The sequence below is a fragment of the Conger conger genome, chromosome 14 (genome assembly GCF_963514075.1).
Source record: "Conger conger chromosome 14, fConCon1.1, whole genome shotgun sequence".
NCBI lineage: Eukaryota > Metazoa > Chordata > Actinopteri > Anguilliformes > Congridae > Conger > Conger conger.
This window is the reverse complement of record NC_083773.1, coordinates 8,646,247-8,673,913: the sequence shown is the minus strand read 5'-3', so window position 1 is coordinate 8,673,913 and position 27,667 is coordinate 8,646,247. Positions and strand designations below refer to the sequence as shown.

The 27,667-nt window shown below is 46.0% G+C and overlaps 1 protein-coding gene across 1 annotated transcript; it reads left to right on the top strand.

The window, feature by feature from the left end:
• LOC133110126 (delta-type opioid receptor-like) lies at nt 1-27,445 on the top strand. Its single transcript, XM_061220006.1, has 4 exons — nt 1-690; nt 1,049-1,280; nt 20,524-20,879; nt 26,898-27,445. Exons 2-4 carry the CDS (start codon nt 1,072-1,074, stop codon nt 27,443-27,445), a joined length of 1,113 nt encoding a protein of 370 aa, XP_061075990.1. The 5' UTR covers nt 1-690; nt 1,049-1,071.
• Nucleotides 27,446-27,667: the final 222 nt, after the last annotated feature.

Here is a 27,667-nt window from a genome sequence, read left to right as displayed (position 1 = left end):
AAGGATATTTAAGTACACTAAATCCCACTTATCCAATGGAGCGTGACCCGATCAAAAGCTGAGAACCAAGTGGAGAACACGTCCACAAACCGCATAGCTCCTTTTTTCACCGTGCGCATTATTTTCCGAGTCGTTCGTTTCCCCGTGTTGCATATACGAAGCCGAAACGCGTCTCTGCGAAGCTAGGGAAGTTCTAACTATCTGATATACGCGCGCAGGGAGACGAGGATGCAGCGAACAAGGGAGCCCGGTTGCAGACGCTAGAGGGGCGCGCGGAATGAAAGGGCACGAGCGACGGAATAACGGTGAACGCTTGTCCCTCCGCCTAAACTGAAGCGTTGCCCCCACAGCAGGACTCCAATTCGAGAGGCGTTATGCGCACTCAAAAATTTACAGCAGGCAAAAACAGAAGAGAACCGATGCCGACCGACAACTATCAATCCACGAACGCTAAGACACACCTCCACGGCCGGTCGACCTGTCATTACCAGGGGAAAAAAAGTTTTGACCATTTCAGAGATCTGCTACAGCACGCGCTGACTGCGAACATGGGAAATACGAGGTGTACACAATTTTAAAATCAGAATAAAACCTGAAATCTTCCCAAGAGGACACATTCTTTCGAGGAAGAAAACTTCATTGAGATAAACTCGGGAAAAGGCTGGGGAAAGTAGAGACGAGGAGATAACGGTATGTGACTGCAGTGCATATGGCGCGCGGGGAGGGGGTGGGGGGCAAGGGAGGTATTGGGTAATTTTGTACTTTTCACGTATATTCATTTTTACATGTAGCGTATTTTCCTTCTGTACGGCCAGGCCATATAATTTACTCGCCATTCGTGTTTTAACTACGATGGACACGGGTGCACTGTCTGCAGGATAATGCAGTTGTGATATTAACCTTCGCCCGAAAAAGGTTAGAACGACATGCTAAGACCTAAGATTAATATATCTTAGAACATTCTGTAGAATCTGTACACTGCTTCAGTGACGAAGCGTCAAAGCGTGAACCGCTCGCAAATGTATACCCGTTTTCATCTGAAACCCAGGTTTGCGCAGTGCCCTCTTCGCCATGGAGTTCCCAGAAGAACCGTCTGCTTTCAGGGACCCAAGGACGATTCGGTTTTACAACGAGTCCTTCTTTCAAGCAAACTACAGCGGCTTTAACGAGACAATCGGGCTGCTGCCCGCCAGCATTAAGATCACCATCGTCGTTGTGTACATGGTTGTCTGCGTGGTGGGGCTCGTGGGGAATTGTCTGGTCATGTACGTCATCATCAGGTAAGGCTCGCTTTTAAACAATTTGGCGGCTCTGGGTTGCAACGCTACCCGACCGTACATGTGAATATAACACGGTGCGCAGTGTGTTATTGTTATTGTATGTGATCCCTGTCTGTGTGCACGAGACGTGAGCAGCGATTATGACATGACACACCTCACCATGGTCAGAGTTTTTTTTGTCGAAGCGCAGGGTTCTACTGCACCTCTTTAGGCTAAATCGTCTCATCGCCTAATCTCCTCCATCTGGAGATGATGAACGCGTGCGCCTCATACTGTGTCTAACTTCAAGCATCATTCTCTCTCTCTCTCTCTCTCTCTCTCTCTCTCTCTCTCTCTCTCTCTCTCTCTCTCTCTCTCTCTCTCTCTTTGTTTTTTTACAAGTGATGGCTGGCATCTAATACAGGCATTCTTTGTATTACTCAGAATACTATAATTTGTTAAAAAAAAAAAAAAAATTCAATAAAAGACCATAGTGATTTATATATTTAACCCATTTGCCATAAAGCACAGCATAACACTTTCATAAGCATGGTGTAACACCTGTCATAACCAGCCCTGACAGCACAATGCAGCTGAAGTGAGCATGGTCACCTGCCTGCATGGAAGGAGTCAGACACCAGGGTCTGCTGGAAGGTGGCACGGATGGTGCAGTGGGGTGGGGGGGGCACAGATGGTGCAGTGGGTAGCACTGCCGCCTCACAGCAAGGAGGTCTTGGGTTCGAATCCCCGTCGGCTGGGGCCTCTCTGTGCGGAGTTTGCATGTTCTCCCCGTGTCTGCGTGGGTTTCCTCTGGGTACTCCGGTTTCCTCCCACAGTCCAAAGACATGCAGGATAGGCTAAAATTGCCCACGGGTATGAGTGTGTGAGTGAATGGTGTGTGTGCCCTGTGATGGACTGGCGACCTGTCCAGGGTGTATTCCTGCCTTTCGCCCAATGTATGCTGGGATAGGCTCCAGCCCCCCTGCGACCCTGTTCAGGATAAGCGGGTTCAGATAATGGATGGATGGATGGATGGATGGATGGTCTGCTGGAGTCCTCAAGCCTGGTCCTGGAGCACCACTGGGGTCTGCTGGCATTTATTTTCACCTCAAAATCCAACAAATTCAGACCTAGGAAACAATATGAGATGAGGTTAATAGCGTTGTAACCCAGGACCAGGATTAGGGCTGGATGGCTGGGTGGCTAGTTCGTGCTTTGAGTATGAGCCAAAACCCAGGCTGTGTCTCCCTATTTACTGAATAGTCTACTATTTTGGCCATCAGCCATCTTGTTCTTGTGTCCGAATTAAGAAATATATATATATATATTTTCAAGGCCACCACCAGAGATGAGCAACTGTGGTAGGAGCCTGTCAATATAATGGTTGAAATGGTCCATAATGCTTTGCGAACAGTGTTTTTTTTCTAACTTTATCATACAAAAACCTTTTTTAAAGCTGTGATCGATGGCGTGGTCTTCCTGGTGTTGTCACGCTGATGACAAATTAATTTCCCTTGAGAATTATATAGCCAGGTAAATTACAAGAAAGGTTTAAGTATGCTGCAGCTCGACTTTGGGCACTGCAAGGTAAAATGAGGTTTAATATCAAAAGATGGACCTCTGGAGTCATCTTTTAAGAACTGCCTGTACGGTACGTTAACGGTCGTGCAGCTATATGCTGCAGATGTGCAGCCTGGGTGACGACACTGAACAATCACAAAAGACAACGTTTGCTTTTATTATGCTGTTTAATGTAATGTATTTAGCTCACTACATGGACATTCACCAGATAGGGATACACACTTTTTTTGTGTATCGGTATTTTTAGTTGGCTAGGTAAGCAGTGTTTGGCTAGTTAAGTTTGGTCACTTTTGCTTTGTTGTTTGTTTGTTTATTTGTTTATAAAAAAAGAAATAAAAAAATTCGAATTGGCCTTGGTCCTTATCTTTGTTGTACAGGTAGCAGTTGAAATTGTACTATCCTCCTCGCACTTATCCCTGGTTATGGGTATGCACTTTGTTGTTTCCCTCGGGATGAATAAAGTATCTATCTATCTATCTATCTATCTATCTGAATAAGAGCGTCTGCCAAATGCCATTAATGTAAAGTAATGTAATTAGGAGTTGGCGAGTTGATGAGCCATTCTGGACACAGCCCAGGGTCCAGTGCTTTTCAGAGCCATATTGTCTGGAGACAGCGCCCCCTGTGGATGGGGGGAGAGAGTGCATTCTCTCTCTGGCCTGTGCCTTCAGAGGGCAAGCTATAATGTGATGTACTGGCTATTAAACTTTTAACAAAATCAGGGGGTTGCAGGTTTGGCACACAGGAGCAGGGCAGCTGTGCCCTTGCGTCAAGAATGTGTGCTCTATCCTCCTGGTTTAGGATGCATGTGAGTTTTGTTTTCCATATTTAAAATATACAGTAGAATGAAGAAGGTTTATATTATAGTTTGTCATTTAGCTGACGCTTTTGTCCAAAGCTACTTACAGTTGATGAGACTAAGCCGGGGACAATCCCACCTGGGGAAATGTGGGGTTAAGGGCTTTGCTCAAGGGCCCAACAGCTGTGCAGATCTTTTTGTGGCTTGAACCCCCAGCCTTCTGGGTACCAGTCAGCCACAAGGCTACAGGCTGCCCCATATATTTTTTGTGAAGGGTTAGATATTAATCTTGCATATCGCATAAATAATCATTCACAAAATATCCCTGGCAGCTGCCTTGGACAGCCATAGGGTGTGGTGCACTCTATCCCCTTTAGTACTTATGAAATCATAATGCAAAAAAACTTGGATGTCATCAAAAATATGAAAGGTCATAAAATCATTGGCAAAAATCTAACCTTCCAAGGAACAACATGAATTCCATTGCAATTAATTGAAGAATATGGAAAATATAGGACGACACAGACACTAGCGGGATCAGGATGTCCTCCCGAATGGAGCAGGACAGTGGTCAGAAGTGGCCGAAAGGACACATACACTCAGTGAGCACTTTATTAGGTATTTTCTCATTTCTATTGCTGTAGCCTGTCCACTTTGAGTTATGATGTGTTGTGTGTTCAGAGATGCTCTTCTGCATACCACTGTTGCAATGTGTGGTTATTTGTGTTACTGTCACCTTCCTGTCAGCTTTGACCAGTCTGACCATTCTCCTCTGACGTCTCTCAGTCTGCAGAACTGCTGCTCACTGGATTCTTTTTGTGTTTTTTTCACCATTCTTTGCAATCTCTAGGGACTAGTGAGTGTGAAAATCCCAGGAGATCAGCAGTTTCTGAGATACTCAAACCACCCTGTCTGGCACCAACAATCATTCCATGGTCAAAGTCACTTATATAAAATATTTTCCCATTCTGATGGTTACATGAACATTAACTGAAGCTCCTGACCCATATCTACATGATTGTATGCATTGCACTGCTGCCACACAATTGGCTGATTAGATAATCGCATGAATAAGTAGGTGTAATAAAGTAAAAATGTTCCTAATAAAGTGCTCAGTGAATGTACAACTCTGAGAGAGGTACAGACCTCACGGGCTAAAAAGCGAGTGTGTCAGCTCCCAACCCAGAGATGTGGAGGTTTTGGTTCTCAGCCCCACACCATGGATGGTGCTTAAAGGTACAATAGGTAAGATTTTTGTGTTAAAACATTGTTAAAAGACCATTGTAGATCCCTTCCTACCATTGAAAAAGGTACGCCAGCGTGTTCACAGAGAAGGGGGAGGGATAAGCAGCATTGTGGTTTGACGGTGTTTGTCGCTGCAATTCCTCTCTTGGCTGTCGGAAGTCCGAAATTACCTATTGTACCCTTAAACCCGCGAGCTTATCACCTGGTCCTCTGATCCCGGAGAGCCTCTGAACTCTGCTTATCTCCCTGGCCAGATGGGAGGTCTGCGGAGTGAAACTTTGCTTGATGAAGCTGTGCCACACTCCTGGGATACATGCAGTGATGTACAGCTGGGCTTTGCCTTTCACTTCCTTATCCCTGTGTGTACTGTGTGTCTGTGCTGGCCTGTACTCACAGAAATGATTATAATTAAAGGAGTCAGATATCACTGAACAAATGCCTCAATACTACTCTTTCAAAACCTCATCTTATACTTCTACACTTCTTCTATACTTCTACACAAGTATGGCTGGGTTTGGATTCCTGTAGAAAAGATTATGGAAAATAATTATAAATATTTTGAACAGTCAACGCAAATAAAATGTCAGCTAATTGTATTAGTATTAGTAACCTTTTTCCGCCGCTCAAGAACATCCCATAATGTTAGCTAACAGTCTAAAGACTTCACGCACGGTGTCACCCCTTGTTGATAGCAGGTTTAATTTTACACCAGTTTAATTAGACGTAATTGGACAGATTGCGGGGCTTGAGCGACCGTGGCGGTGTCGGCTCGGATCCGGCCCAAGCCAGTGATGACTCACACAATCGGCTTTGCGTTGCCCGAGGGAGATGTGGGAAGATTGAATCGGCAGGGATGGCCGTGTCCGTTCTTTGAGCCGTCCAGGCCCCCCTGCGGGTTGCTCTCTGTGCGCACGCGTGATTGGGTGTCTTTCTCATGGCTGTAGTGTGAAAGTAAGCAGCCGGCTGGCTCCTCAACGTTCACGGGAGAACCCAAATTTGTCTTCCCTCTCCCAGGCCAACAGCAGGGGGTTGTATGTGAGCACACTTGTGCTTGTACAATTTTGACATTCCGAATTCGGAGCTCTAGGTCTCTCAACGAGTGGTTAAGGTACATGACTGGGACCCGCACGGTCGGTGGTTCGATCCCCGGTGTAGCCACAATAAGATCTGAACAGCCGGGCCCTTGAGCAAGGCCCTTAACCCTGCATTGCTCCAGGTGAGGATTGTCTCCTGCTTAGTCTAATCAACTGTACGTTGCTCTGGATAAGAGCGTCAGCCGAATGCCATTAATGTAATGTAAACTCTAAGTGTGCCTGCCAACTCTGCTGTTCATCCCACCATTCTCTCATTTTGTTGTTTCTCCGGGGAAACTCCTGTAAATTCCCCAGCCCTCAAAGTTCATTACAAAGATTCATCATGAACGGATCAATTGGCCTTGTCTGTTTGTTTGACGTAAGCAAAGCTGCCAGATTTCTTTGTCAACACAATCCACACGCTACTATACCATCTCATGCCATCTGTTTCAACATAAACTTGACAACACAAAAGAAGTGCGTTTCACAGAAGAAAACAGTTTTGGCGACAATTCTTGTGGTATCTACTGCATATCTAGCAGCAGCGGTCTGTGGCTCATTCGATACCTTGGCCCCTTGATGACTTAAAAGCCATTTAGCCACAGTGTTCCATACTGTATCAGCATAATTTAGAGCTTTAGAATCGCCTGTAGGACAACCTGAAAATAAGATATCCAGATATCCTGACAACACTTGATTCTTGGTCTCAAACATTGAAATGGGGGAATGCTGTAATGCTGTAAAACTACATGGTGAAACCAAAATGGTAAAGAAATATCCTGTAATAAGTCTATGCTTTGACCATGTGTGAATTCTTTGATTACAAACAAAGAAAATAAAATATTAGAAAAGGCAAAAAAAAAAAAAAATTCCAAACGGGGGTGTATGTCTAGGTCATCTGTAATGTGTATCAAGGCAGAGCTTACAGCATTCTCAGGAACACAAGCTCCTTGTGCTCTTGCATCGTGGTGAAGTGAACACATCCTCTCTGATCTGAGAGAGATGATGAGGGGAGAAGAGGAAAAAAATGACAGGAGAGGAGAGGAATGGAAGGATATGTTTGGAAGGAAGAACGGGGACCGAAGGAGAAGTGAGGAGTGAGCAAGACTACTCCACTCTTCGGTTGAGGAGAGGCAAGTGAAAGCAGATCCCTCATTAATTACATTCATGGCATTTTGGCATTTTTATCCAGAGCGACGTACAGTTGATTAGACTAAGCAGGAGACAATCCTCCCCTGGAGCAATGCAGGGTTAAGGGCCTGGCTCAAGGGCCCAACGGCTGTGCGGATCTTATTGTGGCTACGCCGGGGATCGAACCATTACATTACATTACATTATTGGCATTCGGCAGATGCTCTTATCCAGAGCGACGTACAGTTGATTAGACTAAGCAGGAGACAATCCTCCCCCTGGATCAATTCAGGGTTAAGGGCCTTGCTCAAGGGCCCAACGGCTGTGCGGATCTTATTGTGGCCACACCGGGGATCAAACCACCGACAATTCAGTGGAATCACAAGGAAAGACTGGATTAATCACACTAGCCACGGCCATAGTGGCCCTTCACTGCAGTTTCTTCCGAGCGCAATCAGCCATAGTGGCTACTGGTCATTGCACCTGACCGCTTGCACCTAACTGTACTGGCTTCTCTATGCAGCCTGTTCTACGCCCCTCACATCCGCCCTGTCCTGCTGTCTCGAGTTATGAAAACACTGCAGTCAGGACTAATAATCGTCGGGCATTAGCTGCAGGGGGGCAGCAGGGGGGCCGCTCCTGAAACCCACATGAAAGAGTCTCTCGGCTGCGAGACCTGGGCCAGTGCTGGGGAGGGGAGGTTCCTCGGGGGCGTGCGGTGCGAGCTCTATCTGATCTGAGGGAAGGAGCGAGCGGGGGAGGGGAACGAGGAGACAGGGGAGGAAGAAAAGCGGAAAAGGTAGAGAAGTGATGAGACTGGAGGAGAGGAGAGGAAAGGAGGAGATGTTTTCGGCACAAGAGTAGCTTAGTGGCAGCTGCGTGTTTGCACAAACACACAGTGAATAATGTGTATTTATATGTGTTCCAGCCAACAGATTTGTATGGGTGATATTGGATACGAATTATCTGACGCAAATCTGCAGCAGATTGAGTGAGTAACGCTTTTAACGGCGTTCGCTGGCTGGTGTGTGTGCACGGGGCTATGCTGCTGGAGCACGGAGTGCAGGTATCGGTGGTTTGTGTGTAGTGCCGAATCATCTCGCTTCAGCCAAACAAACCAGGAAGCAGCTGAACTAGCACAATATGGGGTGACATGGCTCAGGCAGTAAGAGCAGTCGTCTGACAGTTGGAGGGTTGCCGGTTCGATCCCCCGCCCGGTCTGTGTCGAAGTGTCCCTGAGCAAGACACCTAACCCCTAAAATGCTCCTGACGAGCTGGTCGGTGCCTTGAATGGCAGCCAATCGCTGTCAATTGTACGGTGCTTAGGATAAAGGCGCTATATAAATGCCAACCATTTACAATATTCAGCATTAAGTCAACTCTAACAATCACTTCATTATAAAGGAAAAAAGAAAATTCACCTATTTTGATATTTGTGTCGGCCTATTTTATCCATTGTCCACTGTCGGTAAGGTTTTTCCGTGCGTAGGGCTTAGATAACAGGCAGGATGTTCTGGTACATGTCCACAATTTTGTCTACTGAACAGGAAATTCACTCTAAATGGTTTGCTACATTTCAAGAGGTCTGTTGCTAAGTGGGCTTCTTTGTTGACTGCTACAAACCAGCTGAGAAAATGTGAAAAAAAGAAGAATCTTTTTGATTTGTCTTAAATTAATTGTCGTTCATTGGGCAACATCTTACTATTGTTCTTCTACAAATTTGAGAGCTTAATGGTTTTTCTTTTTTTAAATAAATCCGCTTTTTAAAACACATTAAAAATCATTCATGTCTGTGGTGTTACCTTCACTTCACAATCTCTATTGTGAAGAAAAGTAAAATAAGTGATCAATGATGTTCAATTTTACAAAGTGGTGTGAGAAGTAACACCGCAGACAGTTCTGCGGTGTTACCGTGAAGGGCGGCGGCACCAGAGACAGTAACACCAAACACAACAGCACAGAAATTTTTTAAGTGGAGTTGAATATAAATTCCATAAAACACGTAAACAAAGTTTTACTATACACAGAGCGTAGACGTCATAGCTCCCGTTACTGTGGCTGACCTCCCTTACACGTATCGCTTTATTAGAAGATTCGACACGTGTCGCACTTTGGAGAGAGCGCATCTTGAAAGAGCGGGCTGCGTTGAGTCGGCTCAGACTCCAGACACCTCCCCGTGGCTTTGCGCAGGGACAGGAGGATGTTTCGCGGTGATGCCAGGCAGCGACAAATCTCCTATAATTTGGCAAATGCGTTCCGGCGTACGCCTGGGCCAAATTCTGACATTCCCCTGTGGCTGTGCGCTTCTGTTGTGGAGTTTTAATGTCAAACCTCGGCTTCACCTGTCTCATAGTGTGTGGAGCGTCAGACAGGGTTTGCAACAGCCGGGTTTTAGTCTTCTCCAGCTCTGACAATCCGCTGCCTACACAAACTGAAATGATTTTTTTGGCTCGTACTTCCATTATCAGCACTTCAATCTCCGCGCTTCAGAGAGGTTTCTTTTTTTTCTTTTGTCTTTTTCCAGCCATCTATTTAAACCGTCTGCAATGGAATTCCTGATATGGTATTTTGGGGCCTCAATTTAATTCTAATCGTAAATTCAGTGAACATGCTTTTTCATTTTGGATTGTTTGGCATTCACCAACATATACACGTGGATACAACAAAAAAGCTGTGTCTGGTAAAACCAGTGGAATTTGTTAGTTTGTTTCTGATTGTTCTGATTACACATAAATTTACACATGGATTTACGAAAATATTGATAAATGAGGCCCAGTGTGTGTAGCTACACTGCACAGCTAAAAGCTGTCACCTTGCCTCCCACTCAATACTGCAATTTCTTCATTTTTTTCATTCATGGTACTCTACTGACCTCTCTTTGCTTTCTTGGGTGTGGTGACAACACCACCATATCCTCCAAACTGTCAAAATTGTTCTTTATTTGCTCGATTGCAGTTTAGTTGTGCAGATATAATGACACAGTAGGCAATAAAACAGAACTGGAATTTATCGCTGTTTGTAATACAAGACTGTATTCAAGCACCTGTGACTGGGGGATATTGTAGTTATATGTGGTATATATTCAGAGCCTGATAGCTCCATCAATCAGATGTTTTGCCACTGTTATCCCATTTTTTAAAGATTTGGTGTTAATCACGCTTTGCCCTGAAACACTCCTGGGGAGACTGTTTGTGGGTGTGTGACAGCAGTGGGACTTTAGGCTGTGCTAAACTTGTGGTGGGTAACATATTAGGATGAGTTCATTATGTCACTGCCGGCTGCTCATTCATCCCACTGGCAGTGTGGCAGTGGAAGGGTTATAGATGCTTCAGTTGGTTGGGCGGCCTGTAGCGTAGTGGTTAAGGTAAATGACTGGGACACGCAAGGTCAGTGGTTCTAATCCCAGTGTAGCCACAATAAGATCTGCACAGCCGTTGGGCCCTTGAGCAAGGCCCTTAACTTTGCATTGCTCCAGGGGAGGATTGTCTCCTGCTTAGTCTAATCAACTGTACATTGCTCTGGATAAGAGCGTCTGCCTAATGCCAGTAATGTAATGTAATGTAATGGTCAGGATCTGTGTCTTGTTGCTCTCTCGCGACCCCACAATTTTAAGTGTAGCTGTTGTTAGTGTATCAGCTGTAAGTGAGGCTGTTACTGGTGTAACAGGTGTATGTCAAGCTGCTATTGGACTAGCTGCTGTAAGTGAGGTTGTTATTAGTGTAGCAGCTATAAGTCAAGTTGTTATTAGTGTAGCAGTTATAAGTCAAGTTTTTATTAGTGTAGCAGCTATAAGTCAAGTTGTTATTAGTGTAGCAGCTATAAGTCAAGTTGTTATTAGTGTAGCAGCTATAAATCAAGTTGTTATTAGTGTAGCAGTTATAAGTCAAGTTGTTATTAGTGGAGCAGCTGTAAGTCAAGTTGTTATTAGTGTAGCAGCTATAAGTCAAGTTGTTATTAGTGTAGCAGCTATAAGTCAAGTTGTTATTAGTGTAGCAGCTATAAGTCAAGTTGTTATTGGAGTAGCAGCTTCATGGGAAATTGTTTTAAGTGTAACTTAAGTAACCTAAGCAAAGCGTTGTCTATAAATGAGAAGACGGCTGAAGGTGAAACTAATTCTGGTTAATTTGCTAAAATTACAAAATTTAAAGGAGATTGCAGACCCCGCCATTTGAAGTGTTGCAATGAAATTAGCACCACCATGCTAACTGCAGCAATACAGTCTCCCAATTATGGACCGCAAAGATTGTGAAGGCAGAGCTCTGTGCATCTAAATCCTCCGTTTATTCATTTGAGGCAGAGTAATTAGCTGGCACAGATGCCTGTCACTGGGGCCAGCGTGTGTTGAGCTGACTGTGAACACCATGTTCTTAATAGCATGTCTGCAGTCAGCTAATGAGGCTGAAGTCTACACACGAGTATCATTACCAAAACTCATTCACTCTAATTATCCAATAAGGGATTCATAATATTGGGGATTTTTTTTTTTATTACACCGAGACAAATTTAATAATGGATTATATGCAGTGAGTGAATATATTGTTGACACTGAATCACATTTGTAGGTGTTCAGTTTGATTTATTGAAATTAAAAAAATGATGCATTGGGAGTCTGTTAGTAGTCAGTTAATGGTTTGCCTGTGTGATATTGGAAATGACAAACACCTGAAGCATCTTTGTGTCATATCATAATTTTTTTGTGGAAGGTGGATTACAATAAATTTTTTGGTTCTGTATTATTTTATTACTCTATTTTAAAGGTACGCATGTGCCTTTTCCTGGTTATATGTATACTGATGACTAGATAAAGTTAAATAAAGTACAGTTTTTTCACTCGGAGGAGATGCTGGAAAGATTAGCCCTGCACATCTATGTGTTTGGTTGGCTCCAATGTTTTGATCATCATCAGTCATTCATTCTTTTTAGCAATGACAAATCTTTTTTTCTATCAATGACAATGTGAACTATAGTGGTCTCTTCAGTTTGGTGCAACCTTTACCTCATATGGTAATCTGCATGCTCTGTGAAATTATTAAACAATGCTTTGTTTTTTTACATTCAATGACAGGAGAGGAGATTTTTGTGAAGGCACTGAGTAAAGGAGGTTGCGGGGAGGCTGGGTGATTGCGTGCCCACATTCAGGAGCCTTTCTGTTGAGTGTAACGCTAGGATCTGGGCACACCTTGGTCATATTTGGCAGCACTGTGCTTCACACAAGCGTAGTCATGGCTACCTGTGTTTCCTGGATCTTTCCGTAAACACAGTAACTTATTGTCACATAACCCAAGTTTTTTTTGCCAGGTCCAAAATCCAAAATCCAAAAGAGCCTCACTACACTCATTTTGAACTGGCACCCTTTTCAGAATTGGGTAGATCAGGCTTTTGTCCTTTTTCATAAAGACATGCTCCTGACGAGCTGGTTTGTGCCTTGCATGGCAACCAATCGCCGTTGGTGTGTGAGTGTGTGTATGAGTGGGTGAATGAGAAGCATCAATTGTGCAGCGCTTTAGATAAAAGGCACTATATAAATGCCAACCATTTACCCTCAGCGCTAAAATGGTGCATGGCTCCAGAAAAATGCTGCAGAGTCTTTGTGACTGACACGGTAAATGGTTGCCATTTATATAGCAATGCTTCTCATGCACCCATTCATACTTATATAGCAATTGGCTGCCATGCAAGGCACCAACCAGCCTGCCAAGCATTTGGGGGTTAGGTGTCAGGGACACTTTGACACACCCAGGGTGGGATTCAAACCGACAGCCCTCCAACTGCCAGACGGCTGCTCTTACCGCCTGAGCCAATGAGACGACTGCTCTTACTGCCTGAGCCAATGAGACGACTGCTCTTACTGCCTGAGCCAATGAGACGACTGCTCTTACAGCCTGAGCCAATGAGACGGCTGCTCTTACCGCCTGAGCCAACGAGATGACTACTCTTACTGCCTGAGCCAATGAGACGGCTGCTCTTACCGCCTGAGCCACTGTCGCCCCAATGTTGGTAGCGACTGTACCCAGCATAGGCTGTTCCTGTTACTCAGAAAGGGTCCCATGGGGAAGCCTGCCATTAGCCGGGCTACGTGTAACCATGACTTTGTATTGTCCTGCCATTGTGGTTGACCACCAGCCAACAGAGACTGCTGTGCGTTGGATGGAAAACTAGCTGAACCTGTGAGAAGTACGCTCTCCGAGCACTTTATTAGGAACATTTCTACTTTATTACACCTACTTATTCATGTGATTATCGAATCATCCAATCGTGTGGCAGCAGTGCAATGCATACAGGCAGATACGGGTCAGGAGCTTCAGTTGATGTTCACATCAACGATCAGAATGGGGGAAAAAATGTGTTCTTTGACCGTGGAATGATTGTTGGTGGCAGACAGGGTGGTAACTATAATAACATCATAACCCTAAGTGGATAGGCTACAGCAGTAGAAGTCTAAAAAATAAGTCTAATAAATACCTAATAAAGTGCTCAGTGTAGCTCATGCTTCTATCAGTACACGCTACACTCAATGTCGTGCCCAATGAATACAGCTGTTCTCCATTATATCTACGACCCCCTTAGAGATGTTTATCTTCTGGGGGTCTCTCTCCGGACTGCAAGCTCGGTTCAGCCGTAAGGACCTGTGTGCTGCAATGGAGGCACCCTCTGGCCTGGGCCTTGGAGTGAACCAGTCCAGAGGCTCATCTCAGCCCCTCTCTGAATTTCCAATGCACCCGCTGCCCACTGGTGTCTTAGGAAGGTGCGTGCTGCATCTGACCCGACAGGCCCGGTGAGTGTTGCCTGGGCTCGTGGGCTCCCCAGGAGCATGAGCTTTCTTGAGATTCCAGCAGCGAGACGGAGGCCCGAGGTGGAAGTCTGAAGACCCTGTCTACAGTTTACAAAACTTGGATGAAAACTATCCACTTGTGTTTTAGAAATGGCCAAGTTCATCATTGGTCAACCACATGAATCGCTTATGTGCAAGTTGTTTGGTTGGCTGTCACAATTCCCGTGCGATGTTACGCATCGGAAACTACACTACGAATTCCGTTTCGCAAATTACAAACTACAAAGCTCAAGCAGCGGACACACAAATATACAAATCATTTTGACACTATTTTTCCATGTACAATAGAGAAATAAAAATGTGTATGCACCCATGAAATTTGAGAGAAATTGTGCATCAGACCAAAGTGACCTGTCATTATTGAAGATGTGTAACGCACATGTGAATTATGTTTGGTGATGTGCGAGTTGTGAAACACACGTACATAATATTGGCAAGAATTCGCTCCATAGCCCCAGCGTCGGAATTATCTTCCGACTGTGGTCAGGACAGCAGAAATCCTACACATCTCCTGACATTGCATTACATGTTATTTGTCTGACACTTTTAGCCAAAGCGACTTACAGTTGATTAGATTAGACTAAGCAGTGGGCAATCCCCCTTGGAGCAACGCATGTTTAAGGGCCCAATGGCTGTGCAGATCTTATTGCGGCTTCACCGGGGATTGAACCGCCCACTGTGTGCGTTCCAGTCTTGCACCTTAACCACTAGACTGCAGGCTGCCCCTGACATTTACCCTGACTGAAAATCCAGCTCTGCACACTGCACCCTGGCTCTCCGCTTTATCCGTTCTCTCTGTTCTTGGATTTCCTTGTGGGATAATTATTCTCAAGCAGCTGTGCAAACAAAGGCTATCTCCAGAGTGCTATTTACTTTCCTTTACAATACTAATAGTTGGTTTGGTTAACTCTACACTTCCTGAATAGAAATGGGCCGTTTGTGTCTTGGTAATATCGCAATGTTGTACTCCTCAGGCTAACTCTGGTGCGTTCGACTTCTGTAACTTCCGTGCTCTGGATAAGAGTGTTAAGTGATTGCAGTGTCATTCAATGGTGCCAGTGCAAATCCATAGTGAATTGTTGGATGCTTCATAAAGGCTAGTGATCAAATATAAATTTTCCCTCATGCACACAGCCATTGGTATATTACGGTAACAATCCGGAGGTTTGATGGCAGTCTTTTTATATATACATGGCCAGGGACTGTACCATGTCACCAATACACAGCCAGACACCTGGCACATGATGCTCCTTTCTTCTCAATTTTATTTCTGTTTTCTCATGAACCGGGAGATGTGGAGGGAACAGTTTTATTCACTCTCCCTTACGTGCATGACCAGGCGTGTGATGCGCTGTTGCAAGTTCACTCAAATGAAGAAAGCTGTTACCAATGTGCAGTCCGATGTACACTGTACAGTTTACCCTTGTGTGCTCTTAACATTCTGTGTACTCCCCTTGTCCTGAGGGTAAAAAATGACCCGTCTTCACTAAACCGCTGGCCTGTAGCTTAGTTGTTAAGTTACATGACTGGGACCTGCAAGGTCAGTGGTTCAATCCCCGGTGTAGCCACGGTAAGATCTGCACAGCCCTTGGGCCCTTGAGCAAGGCCCTTAACCCTGCATTGCTCCTGGGGAGGATTGTCTCCTGCTTAGTCTAATCAACTGTAAGTCGTTCCGGATAAGCGCGTCAGCCAAATGCCATTAATGTAATGTAAAGCAGCTTAATTTAATTTTAAACCGCAAATCTATTTTGCATGAAGAAACAACCTGTCACTCATCAAAAATGTTGTCATCAAATTTCAAGTTGGAAAAAAAGATCATTTAGGGGGGTTTCTCTTCTGTTAAACATTACATTAATGGCATTTGGCCATATCCAGAGCGACGTACACCAAAGTGCAAAGTGCGTACCCACAACCAGGGATAAACATAGTGGCGGGTCATTTCTGACCCTTGAGACGACACGAGGGTTAACCTCGGTTTGGAGAGCGCGAGGATGCCGTACCGCGGGGAGGAAGTGTCCCTGCGGTCCCGTGACGGAGCGGTGCAGTGAGCTGCCCGGGACCTGTGCACACGGCATGCGGCTTCAGCGCAACAATGGCTGAGTCCTCCTCCTGGCGCGGCGGACAGAAGAAGCCAGCGGGGGGGGACTTACTTCGCTCGGCGCTTAGCCGTGGCTAATGAACGAAGGAGCTGAGACTAATGTAGCCTTCCCGCTCCTTCATTCACTGCTTTTAGCGTGCGGAGTGCTGTCAGTCGCTTGTGAAAACACTACACGCGGTCCTGAACATTGACAAGGACACTTATTATTTCCGAGGTCAACTTCCTTGAAGAAAGTTTGCATATATTATAAGCTAATTACAGCACAGCATTCAGCTGCCGCAGTTACACAGACTTAGAAAAGAGGTTAGAAGGGTGGACTGTGGTCTGGACAAGACTCACACCAGTGTAATGGGCTGGACCAGGCCTTTCAGAGAATTGATTTATAAAATCCAGTCATTCAACATTCAAAATGAAAGAAAATGCACATCTCTCAAATTATTTTTTTAATAAAATGTAAAAAAAATGTTTAATTACTTCTGTAGGTGGCCCTGCTCCACTAGTGTTAAGACTGAGACTAATCTAGCTAATATACAGCTAGCCACTAGTGTTAACCCTGGTATAAAATCCAGCTATGACCAGCTTGAAGTACCAGCTACCAGCTGTTTCAAAACCTAGCTTGAGCTGGTCAAACCATGTTGAGTATAGAGTAGAGCTGGTCTAAAAAAAATGTTTTAATTACTTGCGTAGGTGGCCCTGCTCCACTAGTGTTAAGACTGAGACTAATCTAGCTAATATTAGCTACAGCTAGCCACTAGTGTTAACCCTGGTATAAAATCCAGCTATGACCAGCTTGAAGTACCAGCTACCAGCTGTTTCAAAACTTAGCTTGAGCTGGTCAAACCATGTTGAGTACAGAGTAGAGCTGGTCTAACTTGTCAACCAGCTACCCGCTGTTTTCAGAACCTAGCTTGAGCTGTTTTTTTCAGCAGGGAAGGCTAAGAATAATCTAGGTAACATTAGCTGTAGCTAGCCAGCTGAGTGGCTCCAATCAATTTAATCATGTCAACCACATTTAAGAATCAGGGCGTGCGATGTGAATATTCTGGAACCAATTTGTATTTCTGAGTTACTATCAAGCTCTCATCTGCATTCATATGCTAAATACTCTTTGAACGCAGAAAGTGTGTTCCTTTCATGCGTCATATAACAGTGTATATAATTTCATTCTTTGTCAGTGTCCTCTCTAGAGGCTAATGAAGGAAAACAATTTATATTATTAATGAAGGAGGCTTCTGAACAATGACTGATCAATCTTAGAGCAAATTAGCCTCTTTAGCCATTCGAAAGTGACATCACACCCTCCTGAACTGAACAACACACAAGCATGTGGGCTAAAACATAACGGATGAGAACATATCCTAAAATGGTAGCCAATTCAAGTTGGTGACGACTCATAGTGTACATTGCTATGAGGGTTTAATCGCTGTAGCAGGTTTGTTTTTTACTGAAGTTTTGAATATTCTTTCATACTCGGGGAGGTCTATCGTGCCATCGATTCAATTGTTGGTCCATTTCTTTTATGGCTGGACTCTCAATGTGGTTCCCAATGTAATATCTATCCACACACACTTTTTGGTTCTTGAGGAAAATGTGTTCAGTGTGAGTACAGGGCCATATAACAAACTGTGTGACTCCGGGGCAAAGCAGGTGCAGGGGCCAGCCTTATTTTATCACCACCAGGTGTCCAATCTGCACTATAATTGACAGAATCCAGGAGCGTTGCGGTGCATGGACCCCTAATTATATATGTAGCTCTATAAAATGTAATATATGCGCTGTAATAAAATCTGCTCAGTCAGAACCGTTATCAGAATCCAAGCTGTGTTTGGAGAAACTAAACAACCATATGCGGTCAGGCAGCAGATATTAGTACAGCATTGATTAGCCAATCAGATTCATTTGCCCCATATACAGTATGACTCTAGAGGCTTACCTACCTCCTACCTCTACTCCTCTCTCAAAGAAGGAATGAAACTACAGATGAGACTTAATGTTTTGGACTCTTTATTGTTTCACAGTGCGTTTCAGACACATGAAACTCTGAAATGGCGGTGGGTGTTGAAAACAAAGGAGGATGTGAACATGACCATACGCTGGAAGAAGGCGTGCCATTCTCACGGATCCACCAAGGAACGGGGTCTTAAGCGGTGTATCCAAGCTAACGCAAAAATAATTGGATTATATAGGGTACAATTGGCTACCAAACTGGGGGGAAAAATTAGAAACAAATCAAAAAAAGATGAAAATTTGTGTACCTCTGCTGCAGACTCAGACTAATAGTGAAATGGATTGGCATTTATTTAGCGCCTTTATCCAAATTAATGCTTCTCATTCACCCATTCATACACACACTCACCCACCAACAGCAATTGGCTGCCATGCAAGGCACCAACCAGCTCGTCAGGAGCATTTGGAGGTTAGGCGTCTTGCTCAGGGACACTTTGACACACCCAGGGTGGGATCGAACCGACAACCCTCTGATGGCCTGACCATAATGCAGCTGAGGATCGTACCCGAGCCGACAGGACCCAGCCTGCACTTTTGCCAGCCAAGCTACTCCAGAGCTGTGTTTGTGAGCTGTGTACCATGAGAGAGATTAAATCTGGTACATACTTTATGACACCACATTATACAGTATGTGCTCATATTGATTTTCTTTGAAGGTGAGCAGTGCAAAAAGCAATAAGCTTTTCCATACAGTATTATTTAAATTCCCAGATATTCACTCAAACATATCATATATAAGATTAATATGTGTGTGCGTGAAAAAAAGGATGATTTTTTTTTTCCCCGTAAAACATCGATTAGACACAAACAGGCTGAAGCGGTGTTCTATTTTAAACTCAACGTTGCTAGGTTGGTAACTAAGCAATTCCTGTGCACACTGTGGGGGAAGGGGTGCGGTTGATGGGGGAAAAAGAGGGCTGGAGCCCCACCATGTCGGGGGGGGGGGGGGACTGACGTTCAAAAGATGTCAGCCTTCGCCCCGCAATCAGATACGCTGCATGGGGGGGATCCATGACACATTTGGCAACTTTTTACGTTCAGCGCCTGTAATTTGTAAACTGCAGGGGAGCAGAGATATTTGTGGATGGTGGTTACTGAAAAAAAGCGTCACAGTGAGTTATGCCCTAACTAAAAAAAACAAACAAAACCCGTCTTATTTCAGAGAGCATTTCTGGGGCAAGTGGTGGCCAGAGCAGTTCTCATTGTTCCGATTATAAGAATTGGGTGTTCATCGTGCTGTTCCTTTCAACGTCTTTAATTTAAAGCCCTAAAAGAATTATTCCTCCCTGACACACACACACGGGCACACACACACAGGCACACACACACACACACACACACACGCACTCCCTGACACACACACACAGGCACACGCACACACACACACACACACACACACACGCACTCCCTGACACACACACACAGGCACACGCACACACACACACACACACAGGCACACACACACACACATGCACTCCCTGACACACACACACAGGCACACGCACACACACACACACACACACACGCACACACTGTGTTATGTGTTCAGAGATGCTCTTCTGCGTACCACTGTTGTAATGTGTGGTTATTTGCGTTACTATCACTTATACCGTATCCACATGATTGTATGCATTGCACTGCTGCCACACAGTTGGCTGATTACATAATCGCATGAATATTTAGGTGTAATAAAGTAAGTGTTCCTAATAAAGTGCTCGGTGAGTGTAGAATGTAGATGGCATGTTGTTGTAGGCAGGCACATTCATCGGCGTGGCCTTTCTGTGTCTTTATTTCTATTTTTAAATATGTTGCCGTTATGTAACATCATGCCGTCTGTGTGATTCAGTTATAATGTTAAATCTGCTCTTATGGATGAACTGCAGACAGGTCCGCTTATATTTCTGCTCAGACTTTCTTCACAACGCACATTAGCGCTTTATAAACAAATACATTATTTGTATCATATTAATCAAAGCAGCCGTTCCAAGATGTTCCGTTCAAGTTAGCCTCCAGGTTCCCAGACTCTTGCTTATTCTGCTGCCCTTACATGGCATACCATGGTGGAGAGATCAGAAATGACTGCCAATTCAAAACGGCTCCCTTTTATTGCTTTTGCATATATTTATGATGGCATATCAATGTCGAAAATCGCAAACAGAAATCAAGGAGCTGTGTGCACAACCCAAAACTCTGTGTGTGTGAATTGTTTTGCTGCCTGTGAGGAAAGGCCCTCTTTGTGCACGTAATCTGACTGAGTGCACAAAGCCATTTTCCCAGCACAACCACTCTCTTTGTTCTCAAAGTCGGATTGTGTTCACATAACTCCTTTTCTTCTCTCACTATTTTTGCCATTGATATGGCGCCATATTCATTACACTGCGACTGGTTGTTTGCGTCTGGTGTGACGTTAGCATAAAGAGTGACTGATTGATTGATGGTGTTATTCGTTTGATTCATCATCGACTGATGTGCGTTTTCGCGCGTTTCCCGCCTGGCAGATACACGAAGATGAAGACGGCCACCAACATCTACATCTTCAACCTGGCCCTGGCCGACTCTCTGGTGCTGGCCACGCTGCCCTTCCAGGGAGCCGACGTGTTCCTCGGCTTCTGGCCCTTCGGGAACCTGCTCTGCAAGGTGGTGATCTCCATCGACTACTACAACATGTTCACCAGCACCCTCACGCTCACCGTGATGAGCGTGGACCGCTACATCGCCGTGTGCCACCCCGTGAAGGCGCTGGACATGCGCACGCCGGCCAAGGCCAAGGTGGTCAACGTCTGCGTCTGGGCCCTGGCCTCCGCCATCGGGGCCCCCGCCATGATGATGGGCGACGTGGAGGTGGAGCCCAACGGTACGGGACCGCGGCGCTCGGGCGGAAACCACGTGGGGCGAATGGTCGGTTTTTGCGTGGTTAGGATACAAAGCGCTCTGATGAATTGGGTAATCACTCCATATCATTATTGCCTAATGGACAACGGTAAACGGTTGGAATTTATATAGCGCCTTGATCCCAAGCGCTGTACGATTGATGCTTCTCATTCAACCGTTCATGCATGCACTCACACACCGACGGCGATTGGCTGCCATGCAAGGCACCGACCAGCTTATGAGGAGCATTTGGGGGGTTAGGTGTCTTGCTCAGGGACACTTTGGGAGCCAATCGCCGTTGGTGTGTGTGAGGGCGTGTATGAATGGGTGAATGAGAAGCATCAATTGTACAGTGCTTTGGATCAAGGCGCTATATAAATTCCAACCATTTACGATTGTCCATTAGGCAATAATGATATGGAGTGATTATCCAATTCATCAGAGCGCTTTGTATCCTAACCATGCAAAAACAGATTTTACATTCCAGAGCAGTTTGTATTCTAAGAGGGAAGTTAATTCATGTGTAATTCATTAGTTGCTAGAGTGTATACATGAAACACCAGCGGACCCGGCAGCTCTCCAGGACCTGGGTGGGGTTAGTAGCAGTATTTCTTCTTCTTCATGGGACACGACAGATATGAGGGAGGAAAAGGAACTGACACTCATTTAAAATGAATTCATTTTCTGTCCCAAATATAGGAATATGCACTTATCCAGGGCTATTAAACAGCATCTACAGAGTCACTATATGATGAAAATACCATCAGACAAAAGTTCCAAATACATATCAGCAGAAATGTGTGGTAACTATTACATTAATTACATTAATGGCATTTGGCAGAGCGACGTACAGTTGATTAGACTAAGCAGGAGACAATCCTCCCCTGGAGCAATGCAGGGTTAAGGGCCTTGCTCAAGGGCCCAACAGCTGTACCGATCTTATTGTGGCTACACCAGGATTAGAACCACCGACCTTGCATATCCCAGTCATTTACCTTAACCACTACGCTACAGGCCACCCCTTAAGTCTTTTGCTGCTGTGGCCAATCCACTTTGGACACATCCTGTGTTCAGAGATGCTCTTCTGCATACCACTGTTGTAATGCGTGGTTATTTGCGTTACTGTCACCTTCCTGTCAGCTTTGACCAGTCTGGCCATTCTCCGCTGATGTCGGGGACGTCCTCGTTGGATGTCCCAGGAGATCAGCAGTTTCTGAGATACTCAAACCATCCTGTCTGGCAGCAACAATCATTCCATGGTCAAAGTCACTTAGATCACATTTCTTCCCCATTCTGACATTTAGTCTGAAATCCAGCTGAACCTCTTCATCAAGTCTGCACGCTCTTATGAATTTAGTTTAGCTGCGGCTGATTAAATATTTGCATTGCCAAGCTGCTGTACAGGTCTACCTAATAAAGTGATCACTGAGTGTATGAAATGCATCTCTGCTCTCATGCAGATTGCAGTCTGGTGTTTAATTATACATTGTAGCCGTAAGGAAGAGAAAGCTGAGGGCAGCGGTGAAATCAATCAGACCTCCAAAGGATGAGCTCATAGCCAGAAACAGCTCCTGCGTCCCGCATTGCAGTTTACCTGTGCATCAGTCTCCATGGAGACTCACTGTGCAGCATATCACATACATGTACTGTACACATGTACATATTCCCCTTCCGGTGGCTCTCCGGCTAAAGTGGACACAGTAGCCAAATGTTACTGTAACATTTAACAGTTAACACTGCATTTAACACTGCAGGAAGGTCATGTCAGGTTACAGTGAACGCAATTAATGTGTTACTGCTGTGAAAAAGCAAAACCTTCTACATACACAGTAAAGAGATCCTCATTACACTTGCACTTGCTCCCTTTTTGTGTGGGAAAACATTTTGCAGGAACATTTAGACCCCAAAAAAAATTCCACTAGCTGGTGAAGCAACACATTTCTCACAGCAACAGAATGTCATCCAATCGCAGTTCAAGCCACAGGAAGGTGTTCAAGGCATGTAACATTAAACACCCTCTGATGCCTATCATCTAGTCTTAGTACTGTCCTAGTGCCTTCCCCATTGGAAAAGTGCTTCACAAATATAAAGTATTATTATTATTATTACATCATCATGTAGGGATATTTGTTTAATACAATACAGTAGAAAGAACTGTCCATAGGAAAGAACAGAAATCATGGTGTTGAACATTCCTGAAGATATGAAAATAACCCTCTCACTATTAAAATTAATTTCTAAATGTCCTCAATCCACAGCTCTTTTAAGCTTTGGAAAGCAAGTTCATTTGAACCATTTCTTATTCTATAATTTTGGTTACCTTTTTCAACTATGTGTCCTTTCTCTCAAAGAACACCTTGCTGTCCATATACTGTATGGAGCTATGCACTGTATTTTAACATATCTATGTTTAGCGTGTTTATGTAATGTATGGGACAAGCAATTAAAGTTCAAGTGAAGATTCCAAGCTTTAATTAAAGGGTATTTGTATCTGACTTTGGAATGACAGGGTTCCTTTTGGAGTTGTTTCTGAGAGTGGTATGACGTAGTTTTTGCACCAGCCCTTGGAGTCTGTACGGGAGGAGCACACCGCACGCAGCTATGGGTGACTTAGGGTGCAAGCTTTACATTTCACCGGTTCGAATGGCAGGCAGCGTTTCCCGATGAAGACCACTGTGGTGGAAACTTTAACCTTCCTCATCATTCCAAAAATATCATTACTTGTTTCCTGGAGCATCGAGTGAGTGCACGAGGCTTTTTTTTTTATGGGCTTTTTGTAACTTAACAAGCATTTCGACTGCATGAAGGTCTCTTAGAGGTGGTTATGAAGGCAGAATCGGGGGGGGGGGGGGGGGGGGTGAGGCTGGTGAAGTCGCCGGCTTGTCTCCATGGTTACCGTGGCTTGCGTGAAGAGCGTTTCTGTGGGTTTGGTGTGGCTCCTGAGCGGGCCGTTAGGGGTCAGTCCGCGGGGCTCTCCGCGCGGAGAGAGAGAGAGATAGAGAGGAAGCGTTTTCATCGCAGAAACGCTTAATGCGAGGAGAGTGAGCCGAAGCGCTCCGAGTGCACACCTGAAGCACCTGTGAGTCACGCGCGTCGCCGCTGATCCCGTTCGCCTCCCGCCGCAGGCCCCTCCTCGTCCGCGGAGACTCTTTTAACGACCGCCACCTCTTCCTCCTCCTCTCCGCCTCTCGGGATTCCTCTCTTCCGTCAGTTTCTGCGAAGGCGTGATACACGCTCTGGAAAACACATACTTTGTTGTGCTAAAAAGGTGTTAGGTTTCAGTCAATGTCTTATTTTAAGCATATTAAAACACTTTTTTTTTTTCTCTGAGGATTGTCTTGAGGGTAGCATCTGCTTTTTTGATGTTTGAGTGCTGGGTCATTAGCGTTGCTGGGTGCTGGGTCATTAGCAGTGTGTGGTTAGTATTGTGCGGCCTGGCTCCTGTTCCAAACGCCTCTGATACAGTCCTGGTTGATGCGTCAACTGCATGTGATTCATCCCTCAAATGCCAAAACATCTGACAGTGAGTTTCTCTCTTTCACTCTCTTTTTTTCCCCCCGTCTTCCACTGTGATTTTGAAAGAGTTATTTAGTGCAGAAATGTCTGGACACTTTCACTTGGAAGCCAAGATGGAGGCTTTTGAAGCCGTGGGCTTTGAGCAACCTTTGAGGGTGTGGGGGGAGAGAGGGAAAGGCGGGTGGGTGACATCTGTAATTCTCACAGAAGTGGCCCTGCTGAAGTTGGTCTGTCACCCTTTCTCCTCCACCGTGACATAACAGATGCTCAATGCCCATCAGCAAGCACTCTTTAACTAGTGCTCACCAAATACCTTTATTAAAACTCCAAGTTGATATGATTCGATATGATGTGATATGAACAAGTTCTTTTTTATTAGAGATGGTACTCCTGCTTGGCCGTGGTCTGCAAGGTGTACTCCGAGCTGCACTGAACATCCTCAATGGGTAATAAATGTCAATTACGGATCGTTTTCTCATGGCTGATCGCACTGTTGGGTTGAACACGCGGTCTGTTATTCCAGCTGCATCCTTATTGTGTGTGCCCTCGTGTGAGAATCGCAAAGCACTTGTATTGCAGAGTATATTTTACATGCATTTATCCACATGCTGAATGCAATTCAGCTCCAGTATTTTTAAAAGGAAAAACAGCAGCAAACAGTTCAGTTCAATTCCCCCGGCTTTGCACTCCACCGCTGCTCCGTAATGTTCTGGCAAAGGACACCTTGGGAGGAAGTGTGACATTGTGTATCAAGCCGATTTCAGGCTGTAATAAGACTTGATTGTATTTGGCAGGTTTGACCGTGCGCGCTGCCAGACTTTATCCATCACCACATATTCCGCGGACTAATCACATGCCGAGATGCTGCGTTTCCTCCAGCGCCTTGGCTTCTGAAAAGAAGGGAGGTTCCGGTTGCTAAGAGGAGCTTCTCAATGCTGTGCGTTTCCTGTGCTGTCTCAGTGGCAGACCTGCCTTTGACACAAATAGTTCTTGGCCACACGACGGTCACGGAAAACACACCAAACGGTGGTATTTTAGCTTCAATGACTGCAGGTCACACCTTGCTTAGAAACACTAGAGTTCAGGGTTTGGTGAGTCTTAATTAATCTGTGGTTTCACCTCCAGGGGTGACCTCCGTACCCTGCCAGTCTCAGACCGGTCACTCAGTGGGCAGCCATTTCGCAGAAAGGTTTGGTTGCTCTCGAGCAGTTTCTCTCTCTCTCTCTCTCTCTCCACATTTGCTAATGTAATATCCCCTCAAGCAGCCCCTTCTGCAGCTGAGCTTCATTACGGCTTTAGTGCTTATTTGGGAAAAGGGTAAATTTGCCTTGGATGAAATGCCATTATCCCATGGCAATTTACACAGGCTCAATAGCGTCGAGATTACGGAGCGGAGTGCACAATGGAGGAGATAAAGTGCGAATGCTTCGGGCGGAATCACGATGTGCGGTTTCTGGAGGCCAGGCGGCCGCTGTGATACGTCAGAGCTTCAGGTGCGAAGTCGAAGCGGACCTCACTCAGGTCACAGACGCTGAGGCTGGCTCGCAGAGCGGTAGGTATTACGTTATCGGCATTTGGCAGACGCTCTTATCCAGAGCGACGTACAGTTGATTAGACTAAGCAGGAGACAATCCTCCCCTGGAGCAATGCGGGGTTAAGGGGCCTTGCTCAAGGGCCCAACGGCTGTGCGGATCTTATTGTAGCTACACCGGGATTAGAACCACCGACCTTGCGTGTCCTTAACCACTACGCTACAGGCTGCCCTATGACTGGTATGACTGGACTATTGTACTCTGGCTCACTTTCTGCTCACTTGCAGTGCTTCCTGTTGGAGAGATAATGGTGTGTGCTGACCCCAGCATTCTGGTTTCCGGGATAATCTGAAACGCTGTCAAGATAACTAAATAGTGTGTAATAAGTAAGTAATAGTCCGTCTCTGTCAGTATTTGGCCACACTCCTTCATGAATATTCATGACATTTCTATTCATGAAATTCAGCTTCAACAGAAGGGAGACATAACTTGTGAAAAGTACTGGAGAGCATCTAGTGGGTCTAAAGGACGGGGTGCCATCCAGACTTGGGTCAAATAACCACTTGAAATACCTATGAATATTTAGACCTCTCTAGTAACCTATCTGAAGAACATTCGGCTAAAAATAGTTTCAGAGGACAGTACATCTCAGATATATTACTCAAGTATCTGCTCGGGTTTTGTCATCAGTTTAGCCATAAAGAATCAAGGTTTACAAAAACCGTATTTGATCCAAGCTTGACGACGATTCTGACGATTGCGTTTTTTCCCCCCCTCCACCCCCTCCCTTCCCCTCCCCTCCGCCCCCTCCCTCCCCCTCCGCCCCCTCCCTTCCCCTCCCCTCCCTCCCCTCCACCCCCTCCCTTCCTCTCCCCCCTCCACCCCCTCTCTTCCTCTCCCCTCCCCCTCCACCCCCTCCATTCCCCTCCCCCCCCCCCCCTCCCCCACCGCAGGGATCGAGTGCATCGTGGCGCTGCCGGACCCGCGCAGCTACTGGGACCGGGTGTTCGGCGCGTGCGTGTTCGTGTTCTCCTTCGTGGTGCCGGTGGCCATCATCAGCGTGTGCTACAGCCTGATGGTGCGGCGTCTCCGCAGCGTGCGCATGCTGTCGGGCTCGCGGGAGAAGGACCGCAACCTGCGGCGCATCACGCGCATGGTGCTGGTGGTGGTGGCCGCCTTCGTGGTGTGCTGGACGCCCGTGCAGATCATGGTGCTGGCGCAGTCGCTGGGCGTCAACCTGGGCAGCCTGCAGACGGTGGCGCTCATGCACTTCTGCATCGCGCTGGGCTACGTCAACAGCAGCCTCAACCCCGTGCTGTACGCCTTCCTGGACGAGAACTTCAAGCGCTGCTTCCGCGGCTTCTGCCAGCCCGCCGGCTTCCCGCTGGAGACGCGGCAGTCCAGCCGGCTGCGCAGCGTGGCCCGGGAGACGCCCTGCAGCTGCGTGCCGCCGCCGGACTGCGTGCCGCCCGCCGGCCGCGCCCGCGGCAAGCCCGCCTGACTAGGCCCGGAGCCCCGCGGGGTCTCCGGGGAGATCCCGGGAGGAGCGAGCGTCGGGGGGGAGCTGACGCAGATCACCTCCCTCTGACTCTTCACTCTGCAGGGACACGCGCAGCACAGTCCTCCAATCACGCGCAAACACACACCGGTGCCGTACGCACACGCGCGCACCACAAACACGCACCGGCAGTCACTGACACGCACATGCTACCGGCACACACTT

Excerpts from the sequence above, each read along its gene's own strand:
- LOC133110126 (XM_061220006.1), top strand. The coding sequence starts at position 1,072 with ATGGAGTTCCCAGAAGAACCGTCTGCTTTCAGGGACCCAAGGACGATT. Across the intron at positions 1,281-20,523 it reads GTCATGTACGTCATCATCAG|ATACACGAAGATGAAGACGG; the intron begins GTAAGGCTCGCT and ends CCCGCCTGGCAG. Across the intron at positions 20,880-26,897 it reads CGTGGAGGTGGAGCCCAACG|GGATCGAGTGCATCGTGGCG; the intron begins GTACGGGACCGC and ends CCCCCACCGCAG.